The sequence below is a fragment of the Accipiter gentilis genome, chromosome 25 (genome assembly GCF_929443795.1).
Source record: "Accipiter gentilis chromosome 25, bAccGen1.1, whole genome shotgun sequence".
Taxonomy (NCBI): domain Eukaryota; kingdom Metazoa; phylum Chordata; class Aves; order Accipitriformes; family Accipitridae; genus Astur; species Astur gentilis.
This window is the reverse complement of record NC_064904.1, coordinates 19816783-19833670: the sequence shown is the minus strand read 5'-3', so window position 1 is coordinate 19833670 and position 16888 is coordinate 19816783. Positions and strand designations below refer to the sequence as shown.

The 16888-nt window shown below is 56.0% G+C and overlaps 1 protein-coding gene across 5 annotated transcripts in view; it reads right to left on the bottom strand.

Annotated features, from left to right (window-relative positions):
- Nucleotides 1–4491, bottom strand: part of FERMT2 (FERM domain containing kindlin 2) — a 50870-nt gene extending 46379 nt beyond the window's left edge. For 2 of the 5 annotated variants that reach the window (XM_049828523.1, XM_049828527.1), the window contains exon 1: nucleotides 4256–4491. In XM_049828523.1, the coding sequence (XP_049684480.1) occupies nucleotides 4256–4412 (157 nt within the window). In that variant the 5' untranslated portion in view covers nucleotides 4413–4491. The remainder of the gene's footprint in view (nucleotides 1–4255) is intronic. The other 3 variants (XM_049828524.1, XM_049828525.1, XM_049828526.1) reach the window with 2 other exon arrangements.
- Between the last annotated feature and the right edge of the window lie 12397 nt (nucleotides 4492–16888).

Below are 16888 nucleotides of genomic sequence, written 5' to 3'. Positions count from 1 at the left end.
AACCCAGAGCTGCAAGGAAATTTTATTTTGAAGGCATTTCCTTAAAACTGACAGTAAGAAATCTGCTTTGCAAAAGACGAATAATTTTTTTAATGCTGGGAGTTGTTAAAAAAGGGAAACGAACACTGGCAGGGACAGAGGAACGACGGGGAGGGACAGGTTAAAAATGCAGGAAAAGGGTTTCAATGCGGAAAAATTGCAAAATTCATGGATCTGGAGACGAAGCAGCGGCAGAGGCTGGATGAAGGAGGGCATTGAGGAGGCACACGAGGCCGAGGAGCGAGTCCTGTCCCACCCCGCTCTGCAAAACCCGACGCTGATAAACTGGCAGGAGCTCAAAGAGGAGCCATAAAAATAATGAGAGGGCTGGAAGAGCTGACATGCAGGAAGATTAAAAGGAACTAAATACGTATAGCTTGGCTCGGCGACAAAAGCCAAGGGGAAAGGGAAGGCAACAGCCGGAGATATCTGTGGGTCTTGACCATCCCAGGGAGGTGGGCACTGGGGCTGAGCTCCCAGGGGAACACCATCCCTGCTCCCCCTGCCAGGGCCGGCACTGTGGCTGCTGCATTCCTTCCCTCTAATACAATCCCTAATTTAACAAGTGGAGAGGATCCGGGCAAACACATTTAGGGGACGCATTACGTCAAGCGCTAATTTAGGTCCTCACTGGGTTCCGTCCCGTGCATGCACCCGGCTTTCGGCACACGAGTCGGCCCCGGCTCTGCTTCGGCATCTGCCGGCCCCAACACCCAACACAGCTCAAAACCGAAGGGAGCATCCCTTACTCATTCGTGATCAACGGGTTGATTTTTTTATCATTTCTAGAAAGCCATTATTTTTTTTCCCTAGATACTGAGTGCTCAACTTCAGCAAATCTTTCTGCAGCTCCAGCATAAAAATAACAACAACAACCACAAAAAAGTTTTCAGAGAGTCAAGGCTATCTCCAGCACGAGACCCTCTGATGTGAGCGCTTGCTTCCTTTTGCAACAAGCATATTTATATCCGTCTCTTCCTTCCTTTAACTTCAGATAATTAGTAAATCAAAACCTAAGCATGGTGGAAGATGGTATTTTTAAAGCCGCACAAGGGCTTTGTGTTGAACTGGGACCTGCAGGCACAGCTGACAGCTCCGCTACTCCCACAGCCGCAGGCAGGCACGGGGACCTCGCAATTAATATTTGATTTGAGCAATTACAGTCATCAGCCCGGTCTATACCGTTAGTAAACACACCCCAGCCATAAAGAGCTGATAAAAAGACAAGGGGGAGGTTTGGCAGGGCAGAGCTCCCCACCACTGGCGGGTTGGGGTGCTCGCTTTTCACCGTCCCGGCGGCTTCGGCCGCGCGTTCCCACGCGTCCCGGACAAACGGGCTCTTTGTCCAGGTGCGCAGCCGAAGCCACCGGACACCGCGGTGTCCCCGGTCCCAAGCCCCCCCATCACCACCTCGTTAATAACCCCACGCTCGCAAAGAACCCTCGAAGCGTTTTCCTTGTCCAAAGCAGCACGGTGCCAGCTACGACTTCAGAATTAAATTTTTCTGTAAACTGGAGAGCACCCATAAAAATCCCACCCCCCCTCCACCCCATAAATGAAGATGTTTTCCGGCTCTGCGTAAAACTCCTGCGTGCAAAGCAGGCGGCGGATGGGGGCTGAGGCCCCGTGACGGGCAAACCGGCCCCGGGGTGTAAAAGTTTGGCTGGTTTTGGCCCGAGCAGCGAGGAAGCGGCAGCACAGGGTGCTGGGTGGGGGCTGCCGGGGTGCTGGGTGTAAGGGTGCATGGGGGAGAGGGGCAGCTTGGGGCTGGGATGGGGTGCTGGGCAGGTTGGGTGCTGGGAGCTGGGGTGGGAAGGGTGCTGGGAGGGGGTGCGAGGGCAGGAGGGGTGCTGAGTGCCAGGGCAGGGTGCTAGGACAGGCAGGGTGCTAAGTAGAGTGCTGGGTGCTGAAGCACAGTACCAGGGCAGGGTGCTGGAGCATAGTACTGGGGCAGGGTGGTGGGTGCTGGGGCTGGGTGCTGGGAGTTGAAGCACAGTGCTGGGACAGGGTGCTGGGACCTGAAGCACAGTACTGGGGCAGGGTGCTGGAACCTGAAGCACCGTACTGGGAGCTGAAGCGCCGTACTGGGGCAGGGTGCTGGGAGCTGGGGCAGGGTGCTGGGAGCTAATGCACAGTACTGGGGCAGGGTGCTGGGGCAGGGTGCTGGGAGCTGAAGCACCGTACTGGGGCAGGGTGCTGGGAGCTGGGGCTGGGAGCTGAAGCACGGTACTGGGGCAGGGTGCTGGGGCAGGGTGCTGAGTGCTCAAGCACCGTACTGGGGGCAGGGTGCTGGGAGCTGGGGCTTGGAGCTGAAGCACGGTGCTGGGGCAGGGTGCTGAGTGCTGGGAGCTAAAGCAGAGTACTGGGGCAAGGGGCTGGGTGCTGGGGCAGGGTGCTGGGAGCTAAAGCACCACACTGGGGCAGGATGGTGGGAGCTAATGCACAGTACTGGGGCAGGGTGCTGGGGCAGGGTGCTGGGAGCTGAAGCACCGTACTGGAGCAGGGTGCTGGGAGCTGAAGCACCGTACTGGAGCAGGGTGCTGGGAGCTGAAGCACCGTACTGGAGCAGGGTGCTGGGAGCTGAAGCACCGTACTGGAGCAGGGTGCTGGGAGCTGAAGCACCGTACTGGGGCAGGGTGCTGGGAGCTGGGGCTGGGAGCTGAAGCACGGTACTGGGGCAGGGTGCTGGGGCAGGGTGCTGGGGCAGGGTGCTGAGTGCTCAAGCACCGTACTGGGGGCAGGGTGCTGGGAGCTGGGGCTTGGAGCTGAAGCACGGTGCTGGGGCAGGGTGCTGAGTGCTGGGAGCTAAAGCAGAGTACTGGGGCAAGGGGCTGGGTGCTGGGGCAGGGTGCTGGGAGCTAAAGCACCACACTGGGGCAGGATGGTGGGAGCTAATGCACAGTACTGGGGCAGGGTGCTGGGGCAGGGTGCTGGGAGCTGAAGCACCGTACTGGAGCAGGGTGCTGGGAGCTGAAGCACCGTACTGGGGCAGGGTGCTGGGAGCTGGGGCTTGGAGCTGAAGCACGGTGCTGGGGCAGGGTGCTGGGAGCTGAAGCACCGTACTGGGGCAGGGTGCTGGGAGCTGAAGCACCGTACTGGGGCAGGGTGGTGGGAGCTAATGCACAGTACTGGGGCAGGGTGCTGGGGCAGGGTGCTGGGAGCTGAAGCACCGTACTGGAGCAGGGTGCTGGGAGCTGAAGCACCGTACTGGAGCAGGGTGCTGGGAGCTGAAGCACCGTACTGGAGCAGGGTGCTGGGAGCTGAAGCACCGTACTGGAGCAGGGTGCTGGGAGCTGAAGCACCGTACTGGGGCAGGGTGCTGGGAGCTGGGGCTGGGAGCTGAAGCACGGTACTGGGGCAGGGTGCTGGGGCAGGGTGCTGGGGCAGGGTGCTGAGTGCTCAAGCACCGTACTGGGGGCAGGGTGCTGGGAGCTGGGGCTTGGAGCTGAAGCACGGTGCTGGGGCAGGGTGCTGAGTGCTGGGAGCTAAAGCAGAGTACTGGGGCAAGGGGCTGGGTGCTGGGGCAGGGTGCTGGGAGCTAAAGCACCACACTGGGGCAGGATGGTGGGAGCTAATGCACAGTACTGGGGCAGGGTGCTGGGGCAGGGTGCTGGGAGCTGAAGCACCGTACTGGAGCAGGGTGCTGGGAGCTGAAGCACGGTGCTGGGGCAGGGTGCTGGGAGCTGAAGCACCGTACTGGGGCAGGGTGCTGGGAGCTGAAGCACCGTACTGGGGCAGGGTGCTGGGAGCTGGGGCTTGGAGCTGAAGCACGGTGCTGGGGCAGGGTGCTGGGAGCTGAAGCACCGTACTGGGGCAGGGTGCTGGGAGCTGAAGCACCGTACTGGGGCAGGGTGCTGGGAGCTGGGGCTTGGAGCTGAAGCACGGTGCTGGGGCAGGGTGCCGAGTGCTGGGAGCTAAAGCAGAGTACTGGGGCAAGGGGCTGGGTGCTGGGGCAGGGTGCTGGGAGCTAAAGCACCACACTGGGGCAGGATGGTGGGAGCTAATGCACAGTACTGGGGCAGGGTGCTGGGGCAGGGTGCTGGGAGCTGAAGCACCGTACTGGAGCAGGGTGCTGGGAGCTGAAGCACCGTACTGGGGCAGGGTGCTGGGGCAGGGTGCTGAGTGCTGAAGCACGGTACTGGGTCAGGGTGCTGGGAGCTGGGAGGACGCCGGGGCAGGGTGCTGGTCCGGCCGTGGGGGTGCCGAGGGAACTCACCGAGCTTCTCGACGAGGCGCAGCATGACGCCGCCGATGTGGATCTCGCCGGTGACCCGCAGGGTGACGTCGCGGCCCAGGTCGGTGACATGGACGCTCAGCTCCCACGTCCCATCGGCGTAGCAGCCGTCCGGCATTCGGATCCCATCCAGCGCCATGGCCCCGGCCTCCTGCGCCCGCCAGCCGCGCCGCGCCGCGCCTCACCTCACCGCCCGCCCGCCACGGCTCGGCTACGATCGGCTCCGCTCGGCTCCGCTCGGCTCGGCGCAGCCCACCTCCGCGCCCGGGGCGGGGGGGGGTTGCGTGTGTGTGGGGACGGGACCGGGGGTGGGATGGGGGCGCGGTGGGGCGGGATCGGGGGTGGGGGGGGGGGGGGGGGTGGGGGGGTGCAGCGCTGCCCCGCCGCCCCCCAGCCGCTGCCTGCGGGGCCGCCGCGGGAGGAGAAGGGGCGGGCGGCGGGAGGGAGGAGGAGGAGGAGGAGGAGGGGGATAATAATTAAAGGAAAAACGCGTCCCGCGCCGCCGGGCCCCTTGGCCTTTTATGGAAGCGAAGGACGGAGCAAGCGGGGCCGATCCAACATCCGGGACTCGCGGGGGGGGGGGGCGGCCCGGCCCGGCTGGGGCAGCCGGTGGAACCGCTGCTCCCCGGTCCCGGTCCCGGTTCCCCGGGGCTTTGTGCGGAACCCGTGGGGCAGCCCGCAGAGCGTCCTCTAGGGCCGGTGGGAACTCCGTGTCCCGAACACGCGTGGATGCTCTGGGCGCCTTTCTGCCGCAGCCTTGGCCCCTCTGCTGCCTTTAGGGTTTTGGGGCTTGGTTTTGGGGGGGTTTTTTTGCCTTTTTTTTTTTTAACACTGGCCATTTAAAAGCCCCTTATTCATCAGCGAAATATTTCGTGCTAGGCAAACCCCTTACCTTAGCATCACAGTGCGCGGCCCGCGCCGAGGCTGGGCGATGTGCCGGTTCCCTCCATCCTTATCATCTGTGAATCTTAGGAAATAGGAACTGTCTCTAAATAAGAGTCTGAACCGGCACAAATGGAGAAAAAAAAAAAAAAAAAAAAAAAGAAGAAAAAAAAGAAATTATCCGCTTCCTGCAGTTCTCCACCCAATGATACATACATCCCGCCAAGGCAACCGGGCTTCCTGAAAAACCGTCACGCGGAAGGAGCCGCATTTTGAGGTCCAGCGCGGTGGTCGGTGGCAGTGGGCAGGATGTGTCCCGCACCGTGCCGGGTGATGGGAAACCGCATCCCGACAAAGCCGTGCCCTCCCTGGCAACCTTGGGGACGGTTCTGCCAGCCCGGAGCTTTCCGCACCAGCACCGTTCCCGCGTCCTGTGCTGGGAACGGCAGCGGGAACTTTGCCGTCGTGAAGGCAACAAAAACCTCTTAACGGGGATGATAAAGTCTTGCCACCTTTGCACTTTTGCTGTTATAATGGAGATATTTATAAAGGGCTGTTCCTGTGTTTTCCCCTATGCGTTAATAAAAGGTTTCTCTAACCGCTCTGGGCAGGGTAAGCCAGGTTTTCCCCATAAACAGCCTGGAGGATTTGGGCTAACGTGGCTGATGCTGCCAGAGGGAAATTGGGCAATGCTGCCCCGAACGGTGGGAGAATGGGCAGCAGATGACCTCCCCCGCCAAATCCTCCCAGGGCCTTAATCCCCGTCAACGTAACCCCCATTTCATCCCCCCCAAACTTGGAGACTGGGGCATAATTTACAGGGTGACAGCTTGGGAGGGCAGGGGAAAGCCGGTCTGTAACAATAAAGCTTTCACAGATTGTATCTTGGTGTTCTTCCAGAATGAAACAATAGGGCAATAAATAGAAAGGGTTACTCTCAACCCGAACGGTTTGGATGAGGTTCCCAGCTGATGCAATCTAACACGGTTCCGCTGGAGCTCGTACCCTTTCAGTACAACCGATCGCACGCCGTGAGCTACGGGCTGCTGGTTCCTCCTGCTCCTAAAACCATTTGTGGGGTTTCTTTTTCCCCTGACGATGGGGAAAGCCTCTCTCTCTGCCCTCTCCGTCCCGGCCGGGGCTGGGTGCCGCTGTTCCCGGGGACTCTCCTTTCCTCCCGGCCCCGCCGCTCGGCGGTGGGTGTGCGGAGAGGCGGGCAGCGTGATCTCCAATGCTTGGCCGAGACGCAAAGCAAGGTCAAAAATGCACCGGCGAGGCTCTTGCGTCAGAGGCAGCCAAGCATCCCGGGGGCTCTTCCCACTGTTTGCAAGAAGTCCTCACTCCGTGCAGGCAGCAATAGCCAAATAAGGTGCCGAAACGCACGGCTGCTTCCATCGGGACAGGGATGATACCTACCAGATCTGCCGGCAGCGCAGCTCCCGGCCGGCCGCTTCTTCTGCTCCCGCTCCAGGGAAACCGGGATGCTTTTCCGATGAACCGACTCAACGGGCATCTTTGGGAAATCAGCGATGAAGCTGAACGGCTCCTTCCCTGTCGCGGGTTTATTCGACTCGTTTTGCCCCTTTTTTTGTTCGTGACTTTTTTTTTCTTTTTTTTTTTTTTTTTGGTTTTGAAACTGTTATGTGCAGTTGTTGAAACCAGCTGGCTTTCCTGCCTGGCTGCTCCGGGGCTGTGGGCAAGCCGGTCAGTCTGGCTCTTTCCAGGGTGACTGGCCATGGAAATCTGCCCTGTGTATTTGGGTGAGCACCCAGCTCGTCTCCATATACAGAGGCAGAGAAATTCCCCAAACCTCTGTCTCAACAAAAGCGCCGTTTCCTCAAATGCTCCAGTGCGGCCGAGCGCAATGTGCTTTTGACCCGGTGGTGGGCAGCCCCCGCTCGGCCCCCATCACCCCTCCGGTTCACCCCGGTTTCGATACTCCCCGTCTGCAACTTGTTCCTTAACAAGGGCAAAGTTTCAAAAGAAAACCCAAAAAAGGAGAAATGCAGATGCTTGTTTTTCCCCCGGCGCTTTTTGTGTCTCGAACACCTCCCTGCTCCCTTACAACCCACTGCCACTGGTACCGCTCCTCTTCACACGGGGTTTGCAAGATCTTTACTTCTCCCTGAGTTTTACTCTGAGCTCTTTCCAGCCATCCTTTAAGCGGCTGGGGACTTGGAGCATTACTTGAGTCCCTTTGAAAAAAATAAACTGCTGGAAATAAACTTGGGCAGGAACCGAACACCAGCACAAACCGCTTATTGCCTCCTCCCGCATCTCCAGCACCCCCGTAACAGCAGGTGAGAGAGGTTCAAAGCACCTGGATGGTTTTCACCATGTGTCTCCATCCCCTTCCACCTCTGAGCGTCTTTTGGATGTAGCCACGGTTCACTTTTCACAAATGACCATTTCCCAGCAGAGAGAAGGTCGTGCTCCTGGCAAAGGAAACGTGCTGGGTAACTCCGCTTCCTTGTTTATTCCCGGTCACATTCGTTCTTCCCTGATTTTGTCGTTTCGGAAATGTCCACGTGACTTGGCTTTTTTATTTTTCTGAATGTGTATGTGGAGTAATGAAGCTGTCACAGATACGTATTGTACAAGTGTGCAATCACCTGGTATACGTATAGAGTTGTTCAACAGCCTTGTAACGAGAGGACGGATAATATTTGGGGTTAAGGGCTTGAAAAAGCACTTGAGACGTGGAGGTTTAGTCTTTCTAGATTGTAGTAATTCCCTCTTGGGATCTTGCAAAGATTATTCAGCATCTCCATACCTCACCGCCCAGCAGTAAAATAATATTTGCTTATGTCCCCTAGGACACAACCCCGGCGATGCAGTCCCACTGCTTTGCTCGCATCTAGCCTACCTCCAGGCTCATCATCTCAGCTGGATGTAATGTTTGCTTCTGATGAATGAGGTCAGAAGAATTCCCAGGAGTTTGTCTCATCTTTGGCTCCGTCCGTAACGGAACCTCGGCATCCTTTTCTGGGCAGGTTTGTAGCTGGTGTGGCGTCTTTGGGTTTCCCCACCGGCTGTAGGGGAGGACGGAGATGACAAGCGCGTATTGGAGCTGGAGGGTTATGTGGGGGCCAGGGTTGAACGCACAAGGCAGCACTTCTCATCTTCGTAGAGTTTGAGGGCCAGGAAGGCCTTGTAGGTCTGTAGACTCAAGTCGTCACGTCTTCAGGTTGGGATGTTTGTCCTCGTTACCCCAAGGGAAGTTCAGGCAACCCGATGTGGCGATGCAGCTGGGTGCTCTGGGCAAGGAGTGCTGATGCCAAGATGGGTATTGTTACCTAAAATGAGAGCCATCGGCCTTAGGAGGGCCACGTGGCCAGATGTCTCCTCCCGATGGCCAAGGACACACGGGATGAAGCCAGGGACCAAGATTCGAGACTGTCATAACCATCCAGCTTGGTCCTTTGTGCCCAAAGGTTACAAAATACATCCCCGCAGCTGGAATAAATCCTAGCTTGCAAGAGATAGCTACGCTCAGATAAGAGACACGGAGCCAGAGTGAGCTACCTCCTCCCTTGATAAGTCGAGCCAAGGTTTCGTTGCCCTACAGCTACAAAATCACATCTCATTTCTTTGCCGCATGTGCCTAACACCAGCCGCGGTGCACCGGAGCCTGCTAGGCTTGTGCCGCAGGACAAAACCCGCTGCAGGGCTCTTCTCTGTCCCCTCTTCACCTTCTTTCTAGGAACTGGGGTCAATTAAGCTCTTGAAGCCTCAGGCTGGGAGGTTTGTTTCCCAGCCTCTTCCTCTGCAATCAGCTCTTCACAACAAATAACTCCGCGGCCTCTCCTGACTCGGTGTGTCAGGCATTAGTTTCCTGTTGACATTAATTCCTGTGCTGTCGTTTATCTTTTATCCTTTTTTTCTGTCATGTGGTTGTGTCCTTTGGAAGTTTCCAGCTGCCAGGAGTGACCTCCACCGAGTGTGACTCTTGCCTTGGCCCAGAAAGGAGGCAACGTGCCCCAAATAATTCTCCGGTTGTTCCCAGGGTCAGAACGGTTCTTGAACTTTGTGCCTCTCCGAAAGGGCTGGTGGGTCCTCGAGCACCCTCTTGACATCTGTTTTAGCCAGAGGGAGTTGTTAGCTGAACACTCGAATCCATGTGATGGAGAATTTGGATCAATCCCAGGTAAATTCTCCGAAAAGTTGATTCATCCCCAGGGCTCAAAATGTCCTTCCAGCTCCCTGCCCGGTGCCTGAGTGTCTCACAACAGCCGTGCCCAGCACCCCGCTCTCATCACCGATCTTCCTCCGCATCGCCGGCGCCTGGATCATGGGTTTGGTACCACTCATCATCCTCACCGTGGCCTCAGTGTCACCTCATGACTCGCACAGCAAATCACGCTGCTCTGCATAGCCCGAGTTTTTGTAAAGGATGGGGCAGAAATGCTGCACAGGGATGCAGGAACGTGTCCCTCTCAGCTGCTGCCATCCCCATCGGTCTTTCAACCAGCCCCAGGACCCCCAGCGATATTGGACCATTGCCTCCATCCAGCCCACTGCCAAGGTTTCCAAATTCTTTCAGCAAATACCTGTCCCAAATGTAGCTTTCCCCGGCTGCTTGCACCGACTCTTGGAGGGTGCTCTCCTGCGGATGCTGCGGATGCTTTGCATGGTGCTGTCAGCAAGCAGCCAGTGTAACTCATTTTCTAGAAACCCAGGATGGAAAATGCTGTGTTTTGATGAGGTGAGCCCAGAACACAATCAGTCTGTAGAGTTTTTTGGCTAAAGGTGACTTTGAAGGGTACTTTACCATGCTACTGATTTGCACTTGCCCAAGCGAAAGGGGGTAACTCCAGCCCAAAGGTTCTAATATCTCAACTCCCCTCTTCTCCTGTAATATACAACATATTAAACCACTTTCTATTGTCCATCAGAATTTTTGAGCCTTTGCCACTCCCGTTCTGGCTTTTCTCCACCTCCAGAAGGCCTTCTATTCATTTGCCTTTACAAATACAAAGTACAGGCTGGAAGGCTGAATTTCTCTCATGGAGCTGGGGCTCGAAGAACACCCAAATGTCACGTAATGTTCAATCACCATCCCTGGAGCTGGTGACTCTGCGGTGTTAGAAGAAACACCCAGTGTCATTTATCCACTGCTAGTCAGCAAGAAGAAAACCCAAAAATCCCCAAATAATTCATCTGATGGCTCTGACACCACCATCTGCAGAGCCAGCCAGATAGTGGAAAGTGTTTATTTGGAAGTGATTTACTGGGAAGCAGTGGGCAAAAAAAAAAAATGTTCCCAATTCACACCATCAATTTTTCACAGCCGCTATTCAGGCCCTTTTGGGGCAGCCACTTGATGGGAAGCGGAGCTGCGGGAAAGCACCCTATCCTGACACCCAGCACCTTGCAGATCTCCCCAGGTCATGAAGGAGGGGAGGAAAACGGCTCCCAGCACCCTGCGTACCCCCGTCCTGTGTATTTGTAAAGTGGCAGCCCCGTGGCTGGCATCACCAAGTGCTACAGCATCAAACCCCCACTCCACCCCAAGCCGTGGCACTGACGCTGCCCGTTATCTCTCCAGCCCCAGCTCTCCCCTCCCCAACGGTCTGGGGAAACTGGCTCCCAGCCCGTGGGTTTTCCCGCTATCAGCACAGGGAGCAGCGAGGTGAAGCTCATCCGTCACGCTTCGTTAGGGGGCCCGAGGGCTGCAGAGGCGTAGGGCATCCCTTGAGACAGGCTGGACCATTCGCACGCCTATGGATGCGCTCTGGAGTGGGGTCGAAATGAATTCAAGACATGTGGGGATCAAAGACAAAGTCCAGTGAGAACAGATCCCTGTTCTGCCCGTGTCTGGGGTTTCACCACACCAGTTTTTCTTTGCAAGCATTGCTTGAATCCCCCCACCCTGTGAAAAATTTTGCTCAGCATAAGATGAGCTCCCAAGGGCACTGCTTGACCCCATGGCACTGCAGAAATCACCAAATTGTGAAATAGAGTAGCAAATCCAGCTCTGGGGGTTGGTTGTCCAGCAGTGCTCAAGGGACATGAGGCTAGGAAGGGACTGGGATTATTTTCCTATTGTGGGAACCCCAGAAAGCCCAGCCTGGACCACTCACCCCCTCTGGCCAGTACTGGGATGCTCCATGTTGGCTGCACCACCGACTTACTTGGTGCCAGTGTCCTGGTCTGACCCCGCAGCCCCAAAAAAGAAGCTCTGAGATGGGTTTATTCTTCATCTCCCATGTCCAGGTGTACGACAGCAGCAGCTTGGGGGGTGAATGGGGAAACCCAGACATCGCCCCGCAATGTGGAGAGCAAACACCAGTGGGCAGCTGGGACACACTCGTGGACCAATTAGCCCCCAAAACCCCACACGTCCCCTTCATGTGGCATCCTGAGAAGGAGCCATGTGGCTCCAGGCTTCCCAGGGAGCTGCCCGCTGCCCCCAAGCCCAGCCAGAAGGAAGGAGAGGCCGGCAGCCACGGCCCCCCAGAAACACCACGGCTTCATTCCCGTTATCTGATCCCAGAAGCATCCAAAGCCTTAGGAATAAGGGACTCAAACCAAGTCATGCTGGTGCAGGGAGCAGGGAATTCCCCAAGGCTGCAAAGCCCCAAAGGCCAAACAAGAATAGCAGCAGCCCCATAAATCACACCCATCCTATAAATCACAGCCTCCTGATAAATCCCACCCCTGCTGCGGGAAGCTGCGAAGGCTGGAGGAGGGAATCAAGAACGGAGCCGCTGGGGTTTGGCCACCTTTGCTCATGTGCTGCTGGAGAACAAAAAGCTCCGAACGAGGGTTTTTATCGAAACGCACGTCAGAGCTCTGCGAAAGCCGGGCTGATAACAGGCACCTGAGCAAAGGCACCGATGTGATATGGACACCGGGGCCACGTGTGCCTCAGGGGGGCATTTGGCCGCACAGCTCTGATGGAGCCATCATACCAGGGCAATTTCATCCTGTGCAAATCACCCGAATTTGCCCCAGACCCCAGGTTGTGGGTGCAGGGGGAGCGACCCAGCGTCGTCCCCTATGACAGCTTCACCTGGGCATCCACAGGGCCCCCACTGCTCTTCTGTCATGTTTTTAACCAAACACAAGCACATCCTGGCTCCTTTCACTGGGTTTGGGATGTTTGCTGGCTTTCCTGGTCAAATCCTGGTACGAACGGCTGCAGCCAAGGAAACTGCAGCAATTTTCTTCCCATTTTACAGATGGAAATGCTGAGGCTGGATGCACAGCAGTGGTTTAGAACCACTGAGGATGCAGCTCCCTGCTGGAGCCAGTATCCTGCTGCCTGGGATGGCATGGGTGGTTTGGTACGGTGGAAAAGCACAACAGTCCCTGTGTGCAGGTTTAGGTCAAAAATAACTCCAAACCGCTTCCTTTTTCAGGGAAAATAACACCGGGAGGCTGCAGAGAAACAGGGGGGTTAGTGCACCGGCCGATGCTGGGCTCAGATTTCCCAGCCACGTCTGTGTATCTCCGCTGTGGATAGCTTCAGCTCTCAGTGCTGTGCTGAAGTTTTCTGAGCTGAATAAAGGGATTTTGGGGAACATCAAGCAGAAAACAAATGCATCTATTAAAGGGAGAGGGGGTTAATACCTTTTACTTCCTCTTGGACACCCGAGATGCCCCGTGTACCTGCAGCAGCCGAGCACATTCGGAAGCCTGTTGCACTGGGGGAAGCTGGAGATGAATGATGCCCAGACAGCTGGATGGTTTTATGCTTTTTCAGCTTCAGTCTTCACCGGAAAGGTCAGATACAAGCGGGATGGTAATGCAGTTAGTGCTGGAAAAATAGAGACAGAGCAGATCGGAGTGGTTTAATAAGGTAGACGTTATTGAATCAGCCGGGTGGGATGAACTTCGCCTCCGAGCAGAGCGGTCTGAAGCGATCGGCAGCTCCCGTAGGAAGGAGAGGTGGGCTCTCAGGTGGCCAGGAATGGGCAACATGGGAAGATGTTGGGAATCCTTCTGAAACATGAAATTGTGGTGTCTTGCGAGCTCCTAGAAGGCACACAGTGGTCTGCAGCCAAGGGTACCGCCGAGCACCTACGGCTTCTGGTGCAGCCCCGCATCACCTGCAAACTGGGGCCAGGCGAGCTCGATGAGATCCCCGCCGGGGACCCCCGCTCCCAGTTCATCAGCGGTTTGTGGTGAGACAGGAGGGTGACGGATGAGGAAACGTTAAAAGAATTCAGGCTGTTTACCCTAGAGAAAGAAAGACGACTGATAATATCTTCAGGTAGATAAAAGAGGGTTTATCTGAGAGGGAGGGATGGGAGAGGGAGGAAATGCTCTGTTCCTCGTTTCCACAATGGATAGGCAAAAAGCAATGGGCAAATCGCCCAGAGAAAGGTTCAGGTTAGCTTTTCAGGGAGACTGTTTAGGTGTAAGGGAGTGAAGGACTGCAGAGGGAGGGGAATCACCATCGTCAGAGGTTTTTAAAGCTGAGCCAGAAAACATGCATCCCAGATGGTCTATGTGCCTGCTCTGTGCCAGTGGGGCTCTCCCTGCTTCTCTGATCAGTAAAAACTTTTGGCGGCTCATTGCTTAAACTGGAGGATGCTGGGGCTGCTGCCTGATCTAAAGAGCAACAGCTTCATTCTCTCCAAAGATAGGCTTGAAATCAGCGCCATGCACAGATTTGGTCCAGTGCCTGCTTGCAGGTAAATCTCTGTGATCCACTGTGTGCTGGATCCAGCCCGGAGGACGCCCCAACCCCACCACGAGGATGATCGTCTGCTCATGTCCTTGCAGCTGCGTGTGGCCAAGACCTCAGGATGGAGAGCACATCGCTGCTAGACCATCTCATGGGCCAACAAAAGTACCAGTGACACAGCCCTGGTAGGAGCAGAGAGGTGACAAGCGCTGGGGGGCCAGGACCCTTCATCCCTGCTGCCAGCTGGTGCCATAGAAAGCTGGTCTGGGATTGCTCCTGAGGTGCAGCAGGATGATACTCACGGGATCAGCAACGATGGCAGGTTGGTCACATCTTGGCTCCCTGGGGAACGGAGAGGCCAAGACAAGGTTGTGTTGCATGTTTTGCAGCCCAGTTAAAGCTGCAGCTTTCATGCACCGAGCACAGCGAAGAGTCAAGCCCAGTCACTAAGGCAAGAAACTGCAGAAACCAGCTGGGGCTTGGAAAAGAATACAAAAAACCAGCCAGAAAATAACCCGCCGCACTGAGAGCTGACTGTAAGCGACGGTTGTTTAAACACGGCAGAGTATCAGAGCGCTCGAGGAGCTGGATGTGTGTACGAGAGAAAGGTAGCCGGAGGTCGATGCCAGTATTTTCTGGCAGCGTTGGGTTGGAAATATCCTTCAACTCCTTAGATAGCAAGCCGGAGATTACGATGTGAAGGAATGCACCACGAGTCGCTGCTGCGCATAGCCGTGGGAGGGTGGGAGGAGAAGCCAAGCCCCATGGCAGCATGATAGGGAACAGTTTGGAGACAAACAGGGAAGAGGAGAAAATCAGGTCAATGCTCTGAAGTGGCTTAACAGGCCATTGGGAAGCTCTTGGGAAGGAGACCGGTGCGGGGGGAGACGCTTTGAGTGAGAGGAGGTCTCCATGGCAGAGAGATCATAGAATTGTAGACTCACGGAAAGGTTTGGGTTGGAAGGGACCTTTAGTGGTCATCTCGTCCAAGCCCCTGCAACGAGCAGGGACACCTTCAGCTAGACCAGGTTGCTCAGAGCCCCGTCCAACCTGATCGTGAACACTTCTAGGGATGGGGCATCGACCACCTCTCTGGGCAACCTGGGCCAGTGTTTCTCCATCTTCAGTGTAAAAACACATCGGCACAAACACAGCCAGAGCCCCGGGGAGCGTGAACCGAAGCGATGAGCGGGAGGGAGGTTAAGTGCCACCTTCGAGGGGATGGACGGGGGCACTGGGCAGGTTTGGGATCCCAACCCAGACCCCCGCTGCCCTCCCATCTTGGCCTGTCAAGTGATGAACAGGGCCAGGACGTGCAGACCTGGGGTTCACCATGAACCCCCCCACGCTGGGTTGCTGTGCTCACACGCTGACCCCGTGCTGGCGAGCACAAGAAAATATTTATCACCTTGTTTGGCTCCCCAAATCTCTCTACACCAAGCACCGTCTGCTTTTGGGAAACTCCATCTCCATCTGAAAGCCCAAATCTTGAGACATCTGCCTGGCACTGGCCAGACCCTCGGAGGTCCGTGGCACCCCGAGTCCAGCACTGTCGCCCACGCTGGCAGTCACGCAGATGGGGAAGGGCAAGTCCCGAACGCTTCTCCTCGGCAGGGGACCGGAGGGAGGGGAGGTGATACGGGAAAGTCTTTCAACCACGTGTTTGAACGCACAGCCGGCAAAAAGATATTCCCAAGACCTCACTCGTTTTCCCGACTACGTGGAAACATGGCAATGGAGAGGAGGAGAGACCTATTTTGGCTGTCTAATGTGCTTTTCCTCCCCAGGGGGCTTTAACTAAGGTCCTGAGAAGCCACTGCCGTTTACACTGAGCTTGCAGCCTCCAGCTCTTTATTTTGCTCAGTTTTAAATAACACGAATGTTGGGCTCCGTCAGTTCCTCTGGGAGATTTCTTATTTTTAAAGGCAGAGTCCAGGAGATTGTGCTGCCAGAGTATTTTTTCCAAGCATCAAGTCCCCCATCCTTCCCAGCAAGGCTGTGGTGTGGCCAGGCTTTGCTTACATCTCTCCAGTGTGTTTTGGGCACTGGAGATGCTGCCAGCTGAGCAAAGATGGGTAAATGGGTTATTCCAACATTTGCTTCTTGCAAGGAAACACCTCTGCCTCCTCCTTCATCTCCTGAGTAATGACACCGGATAATGACAGCACCAAGCCAGGAAAAACCAGCGATAGCAGCGTTGGAAAGAATAAGAAAAAAAAACAAAACCACAGCAAACCCCCACATAGTTCCATCAAATTGCATGGAAATTAGGCACCAACTTGCAGGAGTCATGCCTGGATCTCAAAGGAGAGGTTACCAAGTGCACTGGATAACTGGGATGTGGAGGGTTTGTTATAAATGATGTATCCTTCCTGGAAGGGACCCCAGCGTGAAGATTGGACTTGCTATCCAACAGAGCAAGCCCCTTCTTAAGAAAGCCTGAGTCCTGGGAGCAGGGCTGGCATCTCGGGTGGCTTTGGCACGTAACACCACGATTGCCACCTTCCGTATCCAAACGGCTCGTGGTCGTGGCAAGTCGTCTCAGTGTGACATCCCAAGCGGCACAGGGAAGAGCAGCTCTCAGGCGTTGAGGAGGGGCAAGGGAGGATCTGACTCCAAATTTCTTTTCCCTGGGAGAGGTGCCAGGATCGGGCAGGGCCACTCTGCAGTGCCAACTCACGGTGCCCTTACGTGTCCTCTGCCATCGACCCAGCATCCAGGGATGCGCTGCCGGAGAGACACTCAACTGGAATAACTTTCTCTGTAGCACACGCCAGTGGAGTGGCCACTGGGAAAACTCCCAGCGTGGGTAAGCCCAGAGTTAACTTTCCAGGCAAAGTTGTAGGAAATGAGAAGTGCTACAAGGGAGAGTGCAAAGGCTGGCGCGTTTCTGCTCTTCTGCATCCCAGAAGATCAAACAGATGGGATTGTCCTGGGACGCACAGCAGTTTGGGGGGCGGGGAGGGGGGAAGGAGTTGCTTCTTTGCAGGATAGCTGCTCCGGAGATCAAGGGTGACATTTCCAGCAGGGCAAGGCATGCTACATGGTCATGTCCCAGCTAATACAAGGAAGATATGGGCTCATTTCCAAGCACTCTG